Source organism: Cryptomeria japonica, chromosome 8 (assembly GCF_030272615.1).
Source record: "Cryptomeria japonica chromosome 8, Sugi_1.0, whole genome shotgun sequence".
NCBI classification, from domain to species: Eukaryota; Viridiplantae; Streptophyta; class Pinopsida; order Cupressales; family Cupressaceae; genus Cryptomeria; species Cryptomeria japonica.
Genome location: NC_081412.1, coordinates 354,836,264 through 354,858,637, shown reverse-complemented (window position 1 = coordinate 354,858,637; position 22,374 = coordinate 354,836,264). Strand labels below are relative to the sequence as shown.

The window sequence follows — 22,374 nt, the reverse complement described above, 5'->3', positions numbered from 1 at the left end:
ATTACAAGCAGATGAGTAACAAGTCAATTTAGAATAGGACTTGTAACTTTGAATAAGTCATAGTTAGTTATTGAATAAGTCTTGGTGGTTGAGAGAATTTCTCAAGTTAGTTAGGATCCTCCCACCTTTTTTTCATGACTCCTCCCCTATAAATACTTGAGGGAGTCTATTGTAATCTTTATCTTTTGGAAAGCAAGCAAAAACTTTGCCAAATTTGCAGCAAAAAAGTCTTTGAGCTTTTATGTGTAAATTGAAGAATTGAAAGGAATAGAAGAAAATTACTCAAGTGTTGAGACTTTGTGCTACATTCTTGAGTTTGTGTTCAATATTGTCTTTCTTGCAAGTGTTTCTTAAAGGGCTTAATCAAATTTGATTTGCAGACTTTGTGCTACAAGTATTGGAGATTAATTTAGTTAGAATAGAAATTTTATTGAGAAAAGTTGTAAGACTTTGTGTTTACACTCGTTCTTGAGAGAGATTAGAAGTAGATTTTATAATAAGAAAAAGCTGTGAAACTTTGAGCTCACACTAGTTCTTGTTGTCTTGTGTAGAAAGAAATAAGTTATTTCAGACTTTGTATTGTCATTATTTGTTCTTGACATCATTAGAATAGAAAAGGGTAGATAGGACTTCACCTATTCAAGACTTTGAGCTTGATATTGCTGTCCCGTCCCGAAGGAAGTGATGGAAGTCTTTGAGCTTTCAGGAAACTTCATTTTCTTTCTCTCATTTCATTTCAAAAAGTTGTTACTGCTGTTTTATGTTAAATTCTTATCACTTTTTTGTGGAGAGAAAAAAATATTGGCTTTCTTGAAAAAAGAAGAAAAACTGCTGTTCCATCCTATTTAGTTTTAGTATTAGATAGATAGGGGGAGCCTTCCTTTGATTAGGAGAGTTCTACTCACACACTGTGGTTGAAACCATAATTTTGTATATTTCCCCAAGTGTACAAAATTTTCAACCAACATCACACATTTTCAAAAATTTGCACAATGCATTATGTAAGCACTCCCAATCATTCAATATGGATTATAAGGCAATTTTTTACATACAACAAGCATTTTTATAAAGACTCCACAAACCCTTGAGTCAAAACGAAAGGAATGCACAATATCCTCTTCCATAAATGCATCTTAATCATAGATCGACTCAAATCCATCTCATTAATTATATCTCCACAAAATATAATTCTATGTAAAGATTTAAATTTTAAAAAAGAAACTATTACTATTTACCCGAACCATTGGAATTCCTTGAGTTCCATTAATGGAGTCCTTGGAAGCTTTTCAATCAGAATTCTCAAACTTGCAAAATCAAAGTTATAAAGCATCCTAAATCAATCAAGGAGATAAGAGAAGCATTCTATTCATCTCTTTTCATGGTTTTGGACAATTTTCTATGAAGCCCTAAGTTCAAATTTTAATGACTTCCAGTTCTCCTCCATTCCTTTATGCAATTTAAAATAAAATGGCCACAAAGGATGCTCTCCTTTGGCACAATCTAAAGCACACAACAAACCCATTGCACACAAGATTGCTAATTTTTTCAATTTCTTTTCTTAATGATAGTTGTAAATAGATGAGCAACAGGATGCAAGGAAGTTTGTTGTTGTTCTAATCAAACCTCTCACACCAAACAATCTTTTAGCAATCCAAGATTCTTTTGTAAAATTCAGCTTCTAGGTTTTGAATGCAAAAGTGGCCAAATTCCTTGTCTTCTTTGTTATCCACTTTTCATTCTAAACAAAAACGAAAAATAAAAAGATCTCACATTTCTTTTGCCCTTTCCTCATATATACCAAAAACCTATTTTTGAATCAACATTTTTTCCCATTTCCAAATAGCAAGCTATTTAACAACAAAAGGGTTAATATTCATTTTCAAACATGAGATATTATAAACACACCTCTGTATCAGGCAACTTAATCAATTTTACCCTTTTAACTAGTCAAAAACATACCCAAACAATATATGCATATAACCCATTTTATTTTACAACTAAAATGCAATTTTGATGTTTTCTCAAGCATGAAAAATTAGTATGAATAATCAAAACACCCCCCCAATTCATTATCTATCGCATTTAATAATTTTGAAAGCTATTAAATGATTTTTGAAAGTAAATGTCTAAAAAGCAAAATACATAGTTAAGGTCAACGCACAAGTAGAACCCTCTCTTTATGGATTAGACACAATCAGGGAAATCTAGAATTTTAAGTGATTCAGATAATTGGTTTACTGGTTTAACATAGGAAACATCCTCATTCAAAATCTAATAGGACAAGTTATACAAGCAAACATGCCCAAATTGATTGTCTCTAAATTAATCACCGTTGGTCTAACAGGTGCCTACACACTCATTTTAAACATCAAGTGCATCTGCACAATATAATAGCTGAAGCTGCATAATAATAACCCATGAGAATATGAAATTAAGCAAGTTACACATGCATATCTTGCGATTGCATCAACTCATGATGTTGAACCAATAAAATAACTCACTGTCAGCATATACTAACCAAAACAATGCAGCTGAATAAGTCACAGAGGTTCAGACAAGAAAAAATAACATATGCCACTGATACAAGCATATACTCACAATTGTAACATTGCTTGAACACCAGACATAGACAGTCCTTCAAATGCTTATCGACCAAGTCCTAAATCATACTCTATGTTAAGCGTTAACACATGACCGGGACAAGGCAGGAGCTAACATAGGTCGGCCTTACCAAATATTAAAAAATTATGCAAAAAATAATATTTGAAAAAATAATTACAAAAAACAATAAAGGAGGATGCAATTGATCATTTATGCAAGTTTGACAAATTGACAGTCAATTCATCCAGTGATCAATGACAAGTACTTGGAGTATGATATATATATTATTCATGAATTTAAAGACACAATGTACAAAGTAACTCACAAATAAAGGGCTAATATAACTCATTGTCTGGTCAAAATGCTGTGACAGTGTAACATACTCATTGCTGGATTTGCTTGACTCATCTTGTTCTTGTAATCTGACTTTGACCAGCCCTATACGTGTAGCCTGATCCTCATCAATTTGTGTTAGCTCCTCATGCTCTACATCCCATTGTGCTGCTAAATTCTACTCGTATTAACGACAGCTCTATACAATATACAGCTGTTATACAATATATTTCTGTTATACTGTTGTTAAGTTGTTAACAGTCATAATGTTGTGTTTGATCTTGATATTGAATTTGTGATACACACACAACACTCGTATTAGTGACAGCTTTATAGAATATATTTCTGTTATATTGTTGTTAAGTTGTTACCAGTTGTAATGTTGTGTTTGATCTTGAACTTGTAGAAATGACACGCACACACACGTGCACGCACACACACACACAGACGTATACATATGTATGTATATATATGTACATATATGGATATGCATATATGTACATATGTATATACTATAGAACACAGGTTTACTATTGAGAGGGGTGGGCGGAGGGAGGGTGAATCAGCAGTAAATAAAACTTTAAAACCTTATCCAATTAATCCTTTTGTAAAACTTATTCAAAGTTTATAAACTTAATTTTGAAATGAAAGCACCAAACTAGAGTCTGAAAGATACACCCATACAAAGAAACCAATGCACGAGAAATTACGTGGGAACCCAAGATGGCAAAACCACGGTGAGAAATGCTGCTAGGATCTACTGTCCTAATCCAGCCTCACAAATCGAACTGTTTACAACACTTTAAGGGCACCATCCTTTTGTGACGTTTTCACACATCGCCCCATTGCAAATGGGGACCCCTGCTTTTTTGCTTTTTAGGGTTTGTTTTCTAGGTTTTTTAGGGTTTTGTCCGTTAGCCTTTGCATTTTGAGTGTCGCCAAGGGGATCACATGGATAGCAAGTCCGGCTTAGGTGATGTCCTGATCTTGAAATTTTGGCTAAGTCTGAAAGTCCTGATCTTGAAATTTGACTAAGTCTGGAAACTGAAAACCTCAAAAAACTAGATTTTGTAATATAACTCCTGGAGGTCTGAAACCACTCTCAAACATCCTGAAAGTATATATGGAATATAACTTAAAGTATAAGTGACATTTCCTTTCACTTATACTTAAATGTTATATTCCATAAAAATTATCCTGATAGAGAGTTCAAAAAGTCAAATTTTGCTCCTGTCCTTCACTGAGGATCCAGAGCGCATTTCGCTCCCGTCCCTCTCCAAGGGACCAAGGCGAAGCGCTCCTGTCCCTCACCAAGGGTCCAGGGCGAAAAGACTTATTTAAGTCATTCCTGACCTTGTTTGGCTAAATTGAGACATCAAGGGCATGGTGGAGGATGAAATGAACATGATAAAGCATTCAGACTTGATTAAAAACGATGAAATGATGAAGTTTTTGCCTAGAAGGTAAAAAGTGCTCCTGTCCCTCACTGAAGGACCAGAGCACTTTTCTTTATATGCACAATTTTAGACCTTTTTTGGACATTAACTCTTATTCATAGCGTGAAGTAAGGTGAAATCTTCCCCAACAAAGGAATTTCGAGATGAAAAGTGAAACAATTTGGCTTAGAAGGCAAAAAGTGCTCCTGTCCCTCACTGAAGGACCGAAGCTTGATTTTCAAATTTGCACTGTTTTTGTAGGATCAAGACAATTTTACGATTTGAAGAGGTCAAGGGAAGCATGATTTATCCATCGAATATAATTTAAGTGGTCCACAAAGGAGTAAATCAACCCAAATGACAAAAAGTGCTCTTGTCCCTCACTGAAGGACCATGGCGCTTTTTCAAGTTTCTCCTCTTTGTTTGATATTTTATGGCAAAACTTGACTTGGATGGGAAGGACGAATGATGTTTTATGCCTTAGACGCAATTGAGAGGTTTAAAGAACAAAGAAGTATGCCAAGATGTAAAAAGTACTCCAGTCCCTCTCCAAGGGTCCAGAGCGATTTTCCAAAAAAGTGCTCCTGTCCCTCTCCAAGGGTCTAGAGCGATTTTCTAAAAGGTGTAAATTTCTTGCAAAGACAAGGCAAGTGTTATGATCGAAATGAATGGAAGAGGACATGATTAGCCCGTTGAAGATAATTTGGAAGCCTAGCAAAGGACGCATAAGCTTGAAATCGAAAAAGTGCTCCCGTCCCTCTCCAAGGGACCAGGGAGAAAAAACTAATATCCACCCTTTCTCTTCAAGTTTGGACAAATCTAAGCCTTGACATAAGTTTGAAATGAGGTTTAAAAAGCTTCGAAGTGGAATTGAGATGCAAGATTTGCAAAATTTGATGACAATTGGCAAAAGTGCTCCTGTCCCTCTCCAAGAGACCAGGGCGAAATTTCCAAATATGCCCATTTGCCTTACATTTTGAAATGCTATTTTTGTTTCCAGGACTCAAGAAGGAGTGGGGAATGATGTTCTATGCCTTGAGGGTAATTTGAAGATTAATGTGATCAAGAATTTGCACAAGGACTCAAAAGTGCTTCTGTCCCTCACTAAAGGACCAGGGCAATTTTTATAAAATCAGCAATTTCCCTCCGAGATTATGCTAAGGCAAGGTTGTGCGAGATAGGAAGGATCTTCTAAAGCATGGTGAACAATGATTTGACTTCAAAATTTGAGAATCCTAGCCTAAAAATGAAAAAGCGCTCCTGTCCTTCACTGGAGGACCAGGGCGAAAATCTTGGAAGAGCTTATTTTGCCTTGCTAAAACAAGTTAAGCATGTATGGAACAAGTGAAAGAGATCATTGCTTACTCCACAAAGAGAATCGACAAATGAAAGATGAAGGATTGAGGACGAAAGTGAAAAAGCGCTCCTGTCCCTCACCCAGGGTCCAGGGCAAAAATGTCATAAGGCACGTCCCTTCTAAAGATCAAGTGAATAAAACTCAAGACTCCAATCAAAATCACATTAAAAAATGCCTAGATGAAGTTTTGAATGTGAAAATGAGGAATGCAAGGCCTGGATTGAGAAAAGTGCTCCTGTCCCTCTCCAAGGGACCAGAGCGAAGTCATTGGCATTCATTATTTTTTGCCATATCCCAACATTAACATCCTCCAAATCGCATTATATGCCAAAATCATCAACTTCGAAATATTTGAAAAATTTAATTAAATTGGCATTTAATAAATTAATTTTGAGCCTTAGAAAATTGAATTTTTATTATAAAGGCATTTAAAATTAATTTTTGGAAATTAAAATTAAAAATGGAGCGCTCAAGGCATTATTTCGTCTTCATTTATCAAGTCGGCCTTCTTCTTAGTATTTTTTATATTTTATTTTAAGGCTTATTTGCTAGGTGGGCCTCATGGGTAAGTGGAAGGTGAGCGCTCTATATATTGGAGGTGTTTTTTCACAATTCAAATCATTCAATCATCCTTTCAAGTGCGAATTTGGAGAGCTAATTGAAGGCTATTGGAGAGGCGAATTTCTTGCTAGATGGGAGGATAATTTCCAGATGTTTTGAAGGTATTTGAAGGCGAATTTCCAGATTTTTGGAGAAGGTAGTGGAAGGTGAAGCTCTTTTGAAGGCTAGAGGAGGCATACTTCATCCAAGGGAGGACTATAATCTAAGCTTGTCCATCAAAATCCGGTCTTCTCTCATCATTTTTTTTAAGGTTTTGTAGTTAAGCACTCAAAGGAGGAGGTATGAAAAATCATTTTTGAAGTTCTTATTCAAGACTTATTGTGATCCCATTGCAATTTTGTAAAGTCTAAGTCTTGAAGATCCAAATTCCATTCATTATTAATTTGAAAATGTGTAGTTCTTGATTTATCATGACTTTTTCCAAATTAATATCTTAAGTTTTACCTTTGAAAGGTCTTAAATTTCATGCTTTGAGGTTTGATGCTCAAAAGACTAACTTTAATATTTTGTGTAGGCATCAAATGGAGATCCCGAAGTTGTAAAATCAAGCCAGATCAAGGACGGTCTCCTCCAAGAAGATCAAGCAAGGACAAGGGCGACCTCCTCCAGTCTAGCATCGACAAGGATGGCTTTCTTCGATCAAACATCAACAAGGGCGACTTCTTCCAATCCAACATTACAAGGCGAGGTACATCATCATCCTACAAATCAAGGACACAAGAAGTCAGAGCAAAGGGTTCGTTGAAGAAGTAGATAGTTCCAGATGAATAAATTAAAGCTAGCTTCTCAACAACATCAAGTTGAATATCTACCAAGTTACAAGTGTCAGACGAGGTGGCATCCCAGTCATCACTTCTCCAGTCGGATTGGTCCACCTTAGCATGTCCAGATTCAATGTACCTAACTCATGGGAGGTGGCACAAACTTCGATGTACCTACCCCAGCTATCCATTGGTTGAATTTTCCAGAGAGGACATGTGTCCAATTAATACAATTATTTCATTGGTCGAGCATTAAATGTTATGTAATGGTTGTAACAAACTCTAATTAGGGTTTTCATTATTGAATCTTGGCCATTGATCTCAAATTGATCTCAGCCATCGAATTGTATTGAGGGCACTATATAAGCCCTGGCATTTCATTTGTAAAGGCAATAGATAGAAAGCAGTTAGAAAGGAGTTAGCGATTAGAGAGTAGTTAGAAGGTGAATAATTAGTTGATAGAATAGCAATTAGAGTAGAGTAGAGAGAGAAGGCAAAGATTGTTGCCAAGATGTTGTTGTAAAAGACTTGTAACTTCATTGAAGAAATGGTGAAATTTATGGGTCGATTCGACAATTTGCATGGTCTTTATACTTCTCATATTTGATTTCGTGTTATTAGATGAGTGGAAGAAATGTGTTTGATTGATGGTGAAATTCGTATATCCATACTACTAGCAGTTTGTTGATTGCAGACTTGCCTTGCGTAGTCAACTGGAATCATTTAGCTTAAGCTTAACTTCAATTGTCGCTTCTTCATTGATATGCATCAGCCTGATGGTGTCTATGCGTGCAGTGATGATTTGAACATCATAAAGCTTTCCTTTGAAGATCGCACTAACCTTGTGGAGATGGTCCTGGGATGTCAAAACAAGACTTCCATCAAAGATCATTCATTGCTCTTACATTCTTAGTGTTAGGATTAGATCCTTTCCTCGCCCTCGTCTTTTTTCCTTTTTTCAAATCAAAGCTAGTAAGAGCTTGTGTTCCAGCAATATTCAAAGCAGATCAGACGTTCAATCATCAAATGTAAGTCCCCTTGTGATTCCAGCAAATCACATCATACCACAGAGAGCTTATCTACACGTGGAGATCCTACATACAAGAACCTTGAAGTCATCCTGATTGATCCTTTTTCGCGATATTTTCAGCATTCAGAGGCTTTACTCAAGAGAGGATAAGGTACCCTTGGGTATTTTATTCTGTGTTTGATAGTGTACAAAATACACGTCAACACATCCCTAAGGAGTCACCTAACTCCTTTCTTAAGAGCACCAACTCAGCATTCTTGGCACCGACCAAAGAATGTCACAAAACAAGTGTTTACTGTTTACTGATTTACAATCTGCAACTTTAACTTTACAATCATGAAGATGTACAAGTAAAAATGCTACAAACTGAATAACATCATTCTTCAAATATTCTTGTCTGATTCATATATCATAATGCTGACAACCTTTTGATAAATCTTATCAACACCTTCAAGTTCTGTTCACAATCTTGGATAGAATTTGTTAAGAATTTACAAACAATCTGTAAACATTTGAAAGTCCTGTTCATATCAACTCAAAACATGATATCATAAATCACTGCATTATCAGACCTGACCTTCACCATTTGAGATAACTAATCAATGTATACTTAAGATTGCTTTTGTCAGTCAAAACAAATACTTTGCATAAATACAGTATACCTCAGAGATTGCGCTATGATCAGATTTTCTTCAACAGATTCTACACTCCATTCATCACCCAGATTTGATTGCAGATCCTTATAGCATTCTGATTATCACTTTTCAGAAGTAGTAAATCGCTGCTTTTATAAATCTCAGTCTTTATATTAAAAACTTTCAAAATACTAACTGAGATATAGTGACTCTTATTTCGTACTCTTTCTTTCGAGTCTTCACACACACAACACTCTCTTCAATCAAATAAGGGAATGTATAAAAAGAATACATAAAGTAAATCGGCTAACTGCAATCAGTTAACAAGTTTCCAATAAGTTACAACCAATCCAACTATAACTGACAACTGTCAACTGTCTCATCTTCTATTCCTTTGTGTCTTTTCATTCTTCATTATGATGACTTCTTTTATAAATGTCTATATCGATGAAAGATAAGGCTCTAAAAACTATTGAAGACAGTATATAATGCATCAACTCTCAATGAAAATAAGAAGTCCATCAAAAACATATTAGTCACCATCTGCTGTATGTGGGTCATCTCCTGTCAATCTTTAGCAATCATTCTAAAGGTAAATGATCAATTTGAAGTCTATCTTTACAGCCAAGCAATGGCAGTCAATCATGATGGAGAATAATATACTATATATTGTTGAGAATGAGAAATCAATTAAACCTGTGCTATCTGTATAAAAATCTCATGCCAACTGTGCTCGATTACTTTATGATTTGAATCGAAATGTTTATTCCAGTCACAGATGATAACTTTTATGATCTTATTACATGCTCGTATCAACACAGTCACCTGTGTATGTCTGCAAAGGAGTCCATTGTTCTGTTTACTAATGACTTTCACGGAAGAGTCACGATAATAAAGATGTGCTGAAGATTACTCTCAATAATAGCCAAGCAATGACAGCATTAAAGAAGTTCTTATTTGACTGATACTCAATATTCCAAACCAGTATGTTAGGTTGTAACCCTTCCAGACGATAAGGAACTGCCTCGCCCCTTCTAAGCATCCAGAACACAATGTAATAGCAATAACAAATCTGCATATCTCTTTTTGACATCAATGACAAATCTGTTCAACTGTGTCTCACTCTCTCTCTCTCTCTCTCTCTCACGCACACACACACACACACAAATATACATATATATATATCTCTATGTATGTATGTATGCATGTGTATGTGTATGTGTACATACACACACACACATGTACATACACATACACATACATATATATGTATATGTATGTATGTATATATGCATTATACATATATACTTATATAGATACATACAACATATATACATATATAGATATGTATAAACATATGTACACACACATAATGTCCCTTGGACTGCCATCACTGAATCACATCCCCCGTTCTTCCTGTCCCCCAAAATGCCATGGCAGTGGAACATAGCATTAGAATTAATCCTCAAGTAAATATGTAATAGCTTTAGGAAAATCATTATTTGTGTACTCAAATCTTTGAACATCTTGAGAGTCTGCAACATGAGAAAGATTTGCATGATTTCTTTCCTTATTCTAGAATTAAGGTTTTGATCTTCTTTCAAAGAGCAAATTGGGCTTCCCTACACAATAGGATTCAATTCACTTATCCATCAAATTTGTGAAGAATTTCTCTAACACAAAATCTTAGGGACACCCTCCTTGACATTTCAGAGCCAAAAGTGCAGAGAAGATAACCCTTTCCCATGAATTGGTCTGAATCTTCATGATCCCCATAAGGATGAGGACCAGTGCGATCTGTCTCGTTCACTGAAACATCCTTCAGTAAATCTAGATGCTCATTGCATAGCATTCAGAGTACAAACTATACCAGTATTAATACTTTGTTGTTGAACTTACTAGTTGGACTTTGTTCTTTACTTATTTTGGGAAGCAATCCATCTTCTGTAAGCGGCATGTGGCTCAGTGGAAAAGGTGGTGTGAGTCAATCCTGTTTGTTGCATTCTTGTTGGGTTGGTTTTATATAGTGTACATAGAGGAGTGGTTAATGATTGCAAATTTACTGTAGTCAATGAGATTCTCATGATGGTATAGATTTGGTTGGCCATATAATCTCCTTTGGTGGTAGTTCCTAGGTCAAGTAACAGATGAAAATCTAACAGTTTATTTGCAAAGAATATACTCCTATTTTTAGTCTTGCATAAACTAAGGATACAATTGATGTACATGGTCTGTGCATGTTAATCACAAGTACTTTTTGAGGACATCTGACAGGATAGGTACATTGTTAAACTTTATCACATAAAAACAAAATAAGGTATTTTTCATCAGGTTGTATAAGCTAAAGATGGTTTTTGCTTGGAAGCTAGTGACCATTTACTGAAAACTAGTGCTGATTCAAATGGATATGAAACATGAGGATGAGAGCCACTGCACCCTATGAAACTTCTAGAGTATAATCTGTGATTGTAAAGATTGCCGACTCCAGCCATTCATCAAAACCTAGTTCTGATTCAAGTGGCTATGAATCATGAGCATGAGGGTTACTTTTCAACCTTGTGATACTTCTAGGCCTTAATTTAAGTATGTGTATGGATTATGTAATTATATTTTTACTTCCGATATTGTAAATTTTGTTTTTATTTTGCTTAATGGTTAAATTGTTACGGCCATGGAATCATTGTCTTAAATTATTTGTCAACACAACAAATTTCTTTCCCTCTTTAAAAATTTAAAGTGTGCATGTTTTTTCTGTGCTGACTAAGCAGGTTATGAGGATTGTGGAGGCTTTAGAGGGAAAAGGATTTCATATTCCAACCACAAGAGGGGAAACCTTCTTAGGTGTACAATTGCGTACACTAACTCGACAAGTGAGTTTTGGCCTTCGAAAGTGACTTTTTGTACAGTTTTTAATTATTTTCTCTTATGTGCAATGTAATTTTGCTCACAGACTTTATCCTGATAGGAACGCTTAAATTTTTTATAGTTTTTGGACTTAAGAATATGAATAGTGTTCTAGTTTAAGAGACTAATATTGTAGCAGCTTCAAGGACCTGGTGCAGAATTGCCACGTAGGATCAATACTCTTATGTCAATTTCTCGAGTACGATCTCAAGTTGAAGGAGCACATACCTTGCTTCCTGGATTGGCCAAAGTAGATGAACAAAGTCTGGTTGACATGCATGAGGTAATGAGAATTTGATATTTTAAACTAATATCTCTTTGCCGATGAGAAAAATATGAAAATTGACCTGTTTGCTATTTGACATTTCAGCTCTTACGCCAGCAAACAGATGCCATTTCTAGTCTTGCTAGCATTTTAAGGAAGGATACAAGAAATACAGAAATCTTAGTTTCAGAAGATACAGAGATGACAGATGAAGCAGCTGAAAGTGATTTCAGAAGATCTGGAAGAAATGGAACTTTGCATGCCTATAATACAAATAGCTTGAATGGCTATTGAATCATTGACAAATGCTACTAATGCAATTGCATTCTTACATACGTTAAGTTAGTTTTGGGAAAGTGGCACAATGTTTCATTAAATGTGATTTATTCCAATGCTCATGCTTGTAATCTTTTATAGCAGGTATTTCTGGTTTTCTTGATATTTGATTTTGGCATTCATGGTAGTTTTCTTTAGTAAAATTTTCTGTCTCAAACAAAACTGACAGTGTGAAGTATCATTTTAGAGACTTAGCTTTTGCAGATGATCTTACTGTCATGCAAATGATCCAGTGAAAATTTCCATACGTTAAGGAAATTTTTTTGCAACTTTTTCCTTTGTTTCTATTCCTCCTGGGGTCTCCATGATATGCTACGGATGGGTTTTGAAGGTTACTCTTTGATGTGCTAGTTATTACACTTGTGTATGAACTTTTTATCAGCAAATTATGGATGGCCTCTTGCTGATTTTCTGGCTATGTGCAGTCAACCTTGCTTTGGATCAGCATTCTTCTCTCAAATACTAACGCTTCTGATTCAACTACAATCAAGGAACTCTTGGATAGGTAAAACTACTTGGATGAAAATCAACTCCCACAAATTCCTTGCAACATTCAAATAAAAGGCTGCAAGAAAATGTGAAACTTGATATCATTTGAACATGTAATTGTTTGTCATTAGTAATTATGAAGTACAGAAATGAAACAGTGACACATTTCTGAAATGCAACCCAGGCTTGAGACTAGTTTCTTACCCTGTAACATGCAAGCTATCTAATAACTTATTGAGTAGAATTTTAACTGGAGGACTCAAAGATGGATGATTTACTCTTCAAAATCACGATTTGGTTAATGCAACGAAATTTTTATCATGCTAAGGCAGGGGTTGATTGTTCGAATTACCAAAATAATCTTTCTCGAGTATTTGTTGAAACTTGAGCTCAATCTTTGCTTGTTCCTGGTGTTCTTCTGTTAACACATATTCTAACACAGCATTTTATTCACTCCAGGTTTTACATCTTGTTCTAGAATATTACTATGGTAATTTGTGTGGTAAAAAAGTCAATGTTTTTAGGTTGCATCTTCATTAATTTCAGCAACATTTTTGTTTTCAAAGCAGGCAAAATACTCGAACTGGGTTTTGTTTAAATATCACATTTTAAGTGTTCCACGTATACAACTCATTAAATCTGGAAGTGGTTGATAACATTGTTAGCAATAACCCCCAAATCTTTTTGACACTTCTTTAAAATAGTGTTATGAGAATTTCCCACAAATTAAGCAATTCAAATATTATTAACACAACACAATTACTAGTCATCTTCTCTCAAACGTTTCTCATACTTAAATATGTGCGAAGGAAATAGGTTTTAAACTGTTACTACATGGAATAGATGGTTACCATAATTTTGTTAACATCTGTATAAATTAAAATGTAGGTCAAGTTTAATAAATCGTAATCTTAATTTATTCTCATGAAATTTTGTGGGATGATCATACATGTTTCGTTTCCTGTCATTAGAAAACCATTTGTTTTATTTCGAAGCAATTACACCACCAGATACGCATAACTTAGGAGGATAAGGTGGAAACCTGATAATCAAATGAGTTATGTGGCTCGAATCAAATAATTCCTCAGCAAGGAGCTGTCGAGTGAAACCTAAATTGGAATTATAGAGCAATCTAGAATTAGGAAGAGGGAAACGGGCAGCTAAAGATTTGAAAAGGTGTATGGCAATGGCTTGCATTCTAACATTTGGGTTTGGAAAGCTCCCGATTTTAAGGTAGAACTATTAGGTTACATCTTACAGCTAGAAATAATTGCAAAGGAAATGAGTGTAATTATGAGGTCAAATGTTCAGTAGTTAAATGAGGGAGCCTATTGAGACAATCACTCCAAGGGTAAACTTTCAAAAGGAGGTCGGCACCATTGTCAGGGAGAAAGAACCCTAAAAATTCATTGTAAATTCTTGCGACTCAATCTTTTGCAATTGATTAATTCGCAGTTGCGTCAATTTGTTCTATGTTGTTGGCTGTGCTTAGCTCATCAACCTACACCAACAGATTGGTACTGTTCAGGCAGAGAATTTTCATCCCACCGATATAACTTCAATCCATTGCAAATTATTTAAAATATTCTTTGGTTTTTTGTTAAGTGTGAATGAAATTGTTTTAGAATAAAGGTCCGTGTTATCTTGTGCTTAAATACTAAAGGATCTTTAGTACTTTTGTTTTCAATATGTTATTTTTAAAAATAATTCAACGCTGTTTGGGAGCATGATGAAAATGTTTACTTGAGATATGAAATTCTATATGTACAGTTAAGGACTGGATTTTATCATTTGATATGTGAAACGGGTAGATGGAAGGTGCCTGAAGAAGATTGGGAAGAAACGACATGTATTTTTTGCAGCAAGAGGGCAGTAGAAACAAAATGACATTTCATCAAGGAGTGTGCAACGTATGAAGATATTCCCAGCCAGTTGGATAACAAATTAAAGATGGACAGTTTGAATGAGTTTTTTGAAGGGTCAAGGCTTCACAAAATAGTCTCTCTCTTACTCAAGATTCATAAGAGAAGAACCATCATGGAAAATAATTTGAAACTGGGTTAATTTGGTGCATCTTGGTCCCTTAGACTGTTGGGTCTCATGGACGTCATTAAAATTCTTTCATTCATTTATTATAGTGTTGAGTCATTCGTTGTGCATTTTAAGGAATTTGTGTCACCATTTGCGAAGGTTCCTCTTCAGAAGGATGGTGTTTGCAAAGATTAATTGTTGTTGCAGATTTGAATAATCGCATAGTCAAATATTTGCATGTTTGCATCTTCCTTGGATTTACTAAAAACTTAAACAATTTTCTCTCTAGAAGATTGATGTGACTTTGATGATTTACAAGAATTGTCATTAGAAACAGTTGCAAATCTATAAAGTTTTGATTAATTTGCTTTGTTTTGATGTGAACTAGGCTAACTGTGTGCTTCGTTTTATTCTTTGTTCTTGTCTAAATACCTTTGTCCTTTGTATGTGGAGTGGTAACTCTTATTTAATCCATTAAAGGAGCTTTGAAAATGAATGGACAAAGATTAGTATTCAAGAATAATCAAGATATAAGCTTAGCGATAAGCTTGAATAATCTAGATATAAGCTTTGGTACTAAGCTTGAATGAAGGTGAAACACAACAGGAAGAGTAAAGGCCACATTTAAGTCGTTTGCATTATCGAGCATTAAATGAATGAATGAATGAATGAATGTTTTTTAATAATGTCTACGAGGCCAAACAACCTATGGGACCCACGAGTAGCTAGCAAAGCAAAGCATGTTGATTTTAAAACATTGTGCTTACTAAACCTCCTTTTCCTTCTGCATCTTGGATCTTCTATTGTGTATCTTGATCAAGATATGTGCAACTCTTGTTACCCTTTCTTCTTCAAAGAGATTACTCAAGGTGTTTACCTTTAGTGTCTCAATATAGATCCGAATATCTTTGTAAGATGCACGTTCCATGATGTAATGAAATTCTGTCTCTCACTCCTTGAGTGCAATATCTACATCTTGTATTTGTCCACTCCTCTTTAGGTATCACCCATCTTCCGGTTTCGCATCTAAGTTGATATGAGTTGGTTCTTATCTAAGCAATTAACATTTTGCTTTCCATTTTATTTCCATACGTATGTAGTTATTTTGTGTATGATCATGTGCGGGATTGCAATGTTTGATGTAGTATTCCTTTTTTCTCTTGAGTTGTCTTGTCCACATGCTTTCTTTGAATTGCATTTAGATGTCTCCCTTGTTTTGAAATGATGAAACCCCACATGCAAAGTATTTGGATACATAGAAGTCTTGGGAATGCAAACACTACTAAAATTGTATACCAACAATATTTCAAATTTTGGGTCCCTACAGGATACGGTCTTCCATGGAGTTTTTGATGGACATGGTTCGCATGGATACATTGTTGGAAGAAGGGTCATTGACTCTTTGCTTCTATCTTGATATACCAGTGGCAAGGGTCAACGACTCTTTGCTTTTAATGTTGATCAACTGGTAGCATGAGCTACTTCTAGTTGAATTTCTTGACAAAGATGGTAACGATATAGAGTTTATTGTTTCATACATATCAAAAAATGTTGTGAATCAAGATTAGAAAGAGAAGGAACCCAAAATCTTTGTAGTGTGGAAGAAATATAATATGAGAGCTTTCAAGGTAATGAATAAAGAACTCAAGTTATATCCTACTTTGGATTACTTCTACAGTGTTATGATATTGCTATTATCATTGTTAAACAGGGTTAGGACTTTATGGTTGTACATGTTGGTGATTCTTTGGTTTTGATGGGAATAGTTTCTCCTAAAAGTAGTTTGTGAGCTATTCCGTTAACAATTGATATGAAGATGAACCTACTCAAGGAGGTTGAATAGATAAAGTGTTGCAAGAGTTGAGTGTTTGCTTTACAAGTAGCCACATGTGCATAGAGTATGGTTACCAAATGAAGACTCCTGGTCTTGCAATGACCTCAACTTTTTGGTGGCTTTTGTTTGAAGGAGTTTGGTGTCATTTCTATCCTTTAACAGATGGGGTATAGGAAGTTTTTAGAATTGAGAAGAAGTAAATGTGCGTTAAACCTTTATTAGAGATTTTGTAGCTAATATTGTACTTGACTCGGTAGTCAATTCATGGTAGCATAAATTCCCAACTTCTAAGATAGATGGTTGTGCTGTTGTATGCTTGTATTTGGAATCATATTGTTCTCCAAGCATCAGAAGCGTAACAAAAGCTTTGTAGTAGTGCAACCTATAGCAAAGCTACCACATTTAGAACAATAAGAGAACTAAAATCAATGTTGTAACTATCATTTCTCTTCTTGAGCATGTTACTACAAAAGAAGGGTTTGAGGTAGATGGTCCTAAGCACATTGAGACAGTGCTTACAAGGGCTAAATTTGAAGAGATGTTCAAATCCACTTGATTAGCTGGAGACCCTTGTGAAGAATTCATTGAGATGCAAAATTGTCCTATAAGGACATGAAATTGCCTTGGTTGGGGGATCAATGAGGATTCTTGTTGTTAGGAACTTGACCAAAAAACCTTGTTTGGAGTTTAAAGTTCTAATAACTAATAATTTTTTGCACTTTCATAACTTATTTTGGTGCATTAGAGGTGTTTAAGGCTATTTATATGGTATATAATGGATATATGGGTCTAGAAATGACTCAAATGACATATGAAGTGCTTTATAGTCCTCTATATTCAACTAGCATTCTCCTCAAGCCTAAAACAATGTCATGTCCTTAAGGCAACCTTGTGAAACCAGTTTTATCCTTCATGATTAACTTTTTACCTATGATTCTTTCTTAATAGTAACCCTCTTTGATGTGCTCCACTTCTTCAACATTACCTTCATGCATTCTACTCAAACATTTAAACTTCTCTTGATTGCTATTATTTTTTACATATGAATATTGATGCTTGTATGACCTCTTAAATTTATATGTTATCTTTAGATAATTGGACCCATCAATCCATCCACAGTTCATTTGCATATATTTTATGATAGATTTTTTCTTCCACTTTTAATTCCAACTCTTTTTTTTTTCATTTTTTTCTTTTGAATGATCGACTAGCACAAATATTACAAGGATGAAGATTTAAACACATTTATTTTCTTTGTCTTTTCCTATTACAATGAGAAATGTATTTATTGATTAGATTTGTTTGAACTTCTTGCACTTGTAATATCATTTTCTTTTCCATTACCAAGAGCTTCATTATTCAAACTCACAATTGGTATAATGGACTCTTTAAGGGCTTTCCATGCATATCCCACTCTTTTGTATCATCTTAAGACCAACATCCTTTGTTTTCACATCACAAGTATCAAGTCTTGTAGATTCAAACTATTGTTATCTCTAAGCTTACACTTTTTGTCAAAAGAAGTTTTAGGTATATCACATTTATCAAATGATTCATCAAAAGAATAACACAAATCATTTGTGTCACATGAGGCATTACATAGTGTAGGCTTAGACCTTAGGTAATGATTTTCCTTTTAACATGTTGTAAGCAATTGATCCAATCAATTATTTTCCTTTCAATTTTCATACATCATCCTTCTCTAAATGGTTTTTTCTCTCCTCTCATATTTAAATTTTCTTTCATATCTATCTTTTTTTAACCTCTCCATTCAACAACTTCCACTTTTCTTGTAGCTCTTCATTTTTTATTTTATTATTGTGCAATTTTGTTCAAGATTATTATTTTCATATAATAATTCATATTTCTCCTTAACTAACTCTTTTATCCTTGCCATCAATTTTGGATTAGACCTTTTAATTTCATCAATTCTTCTTTCATAATGTCTTTCACACATTAAATTTTAATTTCCCTTCTTCAATATTTCCCATTGATTTTTTTTTTTAGCATAAAACAATTTCACTTCTCAAAATTTTAATACTAATTTATTTTTTTGGCATGTTCCCCCTCATGCAACAACAACCAATGTTCTACCAACAGGATAAAATGTTGATAGAAAAACCTCGATTAAAGTCTAAAGTTTAATATTTTGTTATATGTGGTAAACTTTGGTGTGATGCAATAAAAATGGAGAATTTATATATGTAATAAGTATAAATGAAATTATAATAAATTACATATACATATATGCATTCATAACCTCATATATTCATATACTTTTATGACTTAAACATGTTTTATAATTCATTCATCATTCTTAACACACACATCATATAAATCTTTCACACTTATTCTTGTATATATTTAGTTCATATTATTCCACACATTTTCACTTTATTCCACACATTTTCACACTCACTTATCTCTCTTTATAAATCCTCTTGATGCTTTTCCAGCACATCCTTTCATAACAACTTTTAATTATTTTATTCCCACGAATTTGCCTTTCCTTCTATAATATTTACTTTTATAGATTATTTTGGTATATTAGAGGTTCTTTAAGGCTATTTAAGTAATATAAAATAGATATATGGATCTAGAATTGACCCAAATGATATATGTAGTGCCTCACAACCCTCTATATCTTGCTAACACTTGTTAAGAGAATGATTGGCAAAGAGCCTAATATCGTTGTAAGTCTAGATGAACTAGTTGCTTTGGGTGTAGTTGTTTAGGCCAGAGTGTTGGTTGGTGATGCCAGTTATATTGTGCTTCTAGATGTCACCCTACTACCAATTAGGTTGAAATTTTTTGGTGATGTATGACAAAGACCATTCCATGAAATAGCACTCTATGTACTTTGAAATTTGAGGTGTTTTTTTATACATCCTATGGTCAAACACGTGTTTAAACCAATTTTTTTGCAAGGGGAATGAGAGTTTGCGAGAGACAATAAGTCCCTTGGGACTTTTAGATTGCATGGGATATCACTTGCTCCTTGAGTTGTGCCTCAAATAAAGGTTTAGTTTTAAGATTGGTGGAAATGGTATCCTCTTAGTCACTGTTGTAGACAAAGGCACTAAAAAGAAGCAAGATATTACCAATAAAGGGTGCAAGTACCCTACCTATTGATGAGGTTTCTCATCATAGTGACACTAATTCAAATGAAGCGTTATGCCTTGTAAATGTAGTAGTTGAAGGGAATTAAAGGTTTTTTTGAAAATAAAGAGACAATTTAAAATTTCAATAAATAGTTACATGGTTGGAAAAAAATATTAAAAGAAAGTTTTACATGTAAAAGAAAGAGGTTTTGGTTGGTCTTGAAAGAAAGAGCTTTGAATGGAGAATTGATGGAGTCTTCGAGCTATAGTTTGTTTTAATATTCAAGAAGAATTGTTGTTATTATGTCATCTACTATTTTTGAAGCTGACTATTCTTATGTTCAATTAGTTATCTATTTTCCCTTTATCCACTCTTCTCACATTTTAGATTGAAAGTTTGTGTGCTTTTGTGATTACATCTCTCTTTTGGAAAATTTGGATTGTGTTTCTCATGTTTGTAGGCATTTTTTTTTTCCTTTTATCTCATATTCTCTTTCTTGCGTTTTTGTACTTTTTGGTTAAAAGTACTACAAAATTATAAAACCCACCACACGAAGGAGTTGTCCCTCTCAAACATAGAGGACAATAGTTAATTTCATAACAATTTCTCCATATGTTGGTACATTTTTTTGTTACTTGTTGGACGAGTCTAGTAATTTTTGTAGTGATAAAATTGTTTATCATCAAGTCGTCTATATCTATCCCCAACAATCTTGGAGTAATATCTAAAGGTTAGGTAATTTTACAAATTTCAGAGTATTTATTTAGATCAATAAGTGTGAATGAATAAAGTTAAAATAAATTAGTTATCTTTACTTTAAAATTTTATTTAATGAAAGAATGAGGACAAGAGAATAGAATGCAATAATTATTCAAAATTTAGGCACAACGAAAATTGACACCTTGGATCTCCTACACTTTGCTATCTACCTAGAACCCTTGAGCCCCTTATGTAGAATGTTGGAGAACAGAGAGATATAAAGAACCTTGAGGAACATCCTTATGAAATACAAACTAAATAACAAGATGCACATCCAGAGGTAAATGAAGAGATATAACAAATTGAGCGAGAATCCATAGAAAATTGTAAACTGTGTGAGGATTATCCTTGTAAGACAACCTTTTGTTTTTAAAAAGATACATATAAATAAACTTTGATATTGTTCTTGGTTATCCAAACCTAGTTTCAAGTGAGGGTAGAGGGAAGAATCCAAAGTTTCAAGAAAGCAATGTTATATTTGGATATCATTTGAAAAAAGTCACAAATAAACTGATGACTATGAAATTGAAAAAAAGAAGACATTATGATTAAACTATTTATGCAATCTACAAGAGAATGATATAATAGTCTTTGTGAAAGAAGTACTAACACTTGAGCTAATTTTAAAAGAATATTTAGAGAAAAATATGGTGACAAAATTAACTAAGTTAACAAGCATCACTAAAGGACCAAATGAAAATGTTGTTGACGTTAACGCCAAATTCATGAGGATCATATCCATAACCCCACAATACATTAGACCTAAGTACCCTATGTGCTTGGTGTTTTATTGTAATTCTTATGTTGCTAAAGTGGGGTACCTCAAGATAAAAATTATTTATTTTTAAGAGAGGCCTACTAGATCACTAGCAATATTGAAAGTAATAAGAAATCCTCTAGTAAAGTGCCTATGAGGAAAGACATAAAAATTCAACATCATTGAAATGGGTATTTAAATAAGCAATTTTTTGTTGAATAAAATTAATTAAGTTTATGCATTCTCTTAAAGAAATGAGTTATAAGGTTCTCAAGAATGAGAAATGAATATTGTTTGAGAGGCAAGCTTTCCAAGGACCAGAAAGGCTAATGAATTTGTATGATAGACCTTACTATATAGAGTGGAATAATGGTAAACCAATACAAAATGTTAGTGATTTTGGACAAAGAAAACTTGATTAAAGATTTTTTAATAAATGGATCTTTTTTCCATTGATAAAGGGTAATACAAACATGGTAGAAGATATTGCTTGGTGTGAGGCATGCTACATGTCTCACACTTCAATCCAATGTTCTACTTCCTTGGCGATGGTAGAAGGAGAAACATATTTTGAGTGCATTGAAGAACAAAGATTTGAACAAGGATAACAAGATGTCTACAAGGAGAAAGCAAAAAGCATGGTTGATCATGTAAGTAATTAAGAAATATTCTAAACACTAGAATGCAAGGGATCAAAGGGCCAATAAATTATATGTTGGTGAGTTTTTGAATAATTTGGGAACTTTTTAAATGATGAGATTGAAGCAAAATTTGTGAATATTTTTGACTTCATTGAGTCGAAAGAGGCATTCTAAAAGAAGTATATACATGGCAAGTCATCAGACAAGGATATAAGGGCTTCTTGTAAGAGTAAAAGGCAATTTCATAATTAATTAGGCGCCTTTTCAAACTAGCATACTTAAGCTTAGGTCATGTGCCATTTTTTTATCAAGTCATCAGATTAGGACACATGACATGATCTAATTTAATCCTTCTTTTGGGTTTCACTTATAGTTTCTTATCCTTTATCAAGGGTAAATCATTATATATTGTATCATTATTCATTTTTTTTTTGGTATCAAAAGACTTCAAATTACTACAAAAATTTCATTGGCTTTTTTCT

The 22,374-nt window shown here is 33.9% G+C and overlaps 1 protein-coding gene and 1 pseudogene across 4 annotated transcripts in view; both read left to right on the top strand.

Moving 5' to 3' along the window:
• The window catches only part of LOC131045319 (nuclear pore complex protein NUP54), a 73,539-nt gene extending 61,155 nt beyond the window's left edge, over window positions 1-12,384 (top strand). For 3 of the 4 annotated variants that reach the window (XM_057978892.2, XM_057978894.2, XM_057978893.2), the window contains 3 exons: window positions 11,543-11,644; window positions 11,818-11,961; window positions 12,049-12,384. In XM_057978892.2, the coding sequence (XP_057834875.2) occupies window positions 11,543-11,644; window positions 11,818-11,961; window positions 12,049-12,237 (435 nt within the window). In that variant the 3' untranslated portion in view covers window positions 12,238-12,384. Of the gene's footprint in view, window positions 1-6,862; window positions 7,109-11,542; window positions 11,645-11,817; window positions 11,962-12,048 lie in introns of those variants that run through there. The other variant, XM_059209545.1, reaches the window with a different exon arrangement.
• A 3,685-nt stretch (window positions 12,385-16,069) lies between these two features.
• LOC131857665 (probable protein phosphatase 2C 74) lies at window positions 16,070-16,792 on the top strand (annotated as a pseudogene).
• The last annotated feature ends 5,582 nt before the right edge of the window (window positions 16,793-22,374 follow it).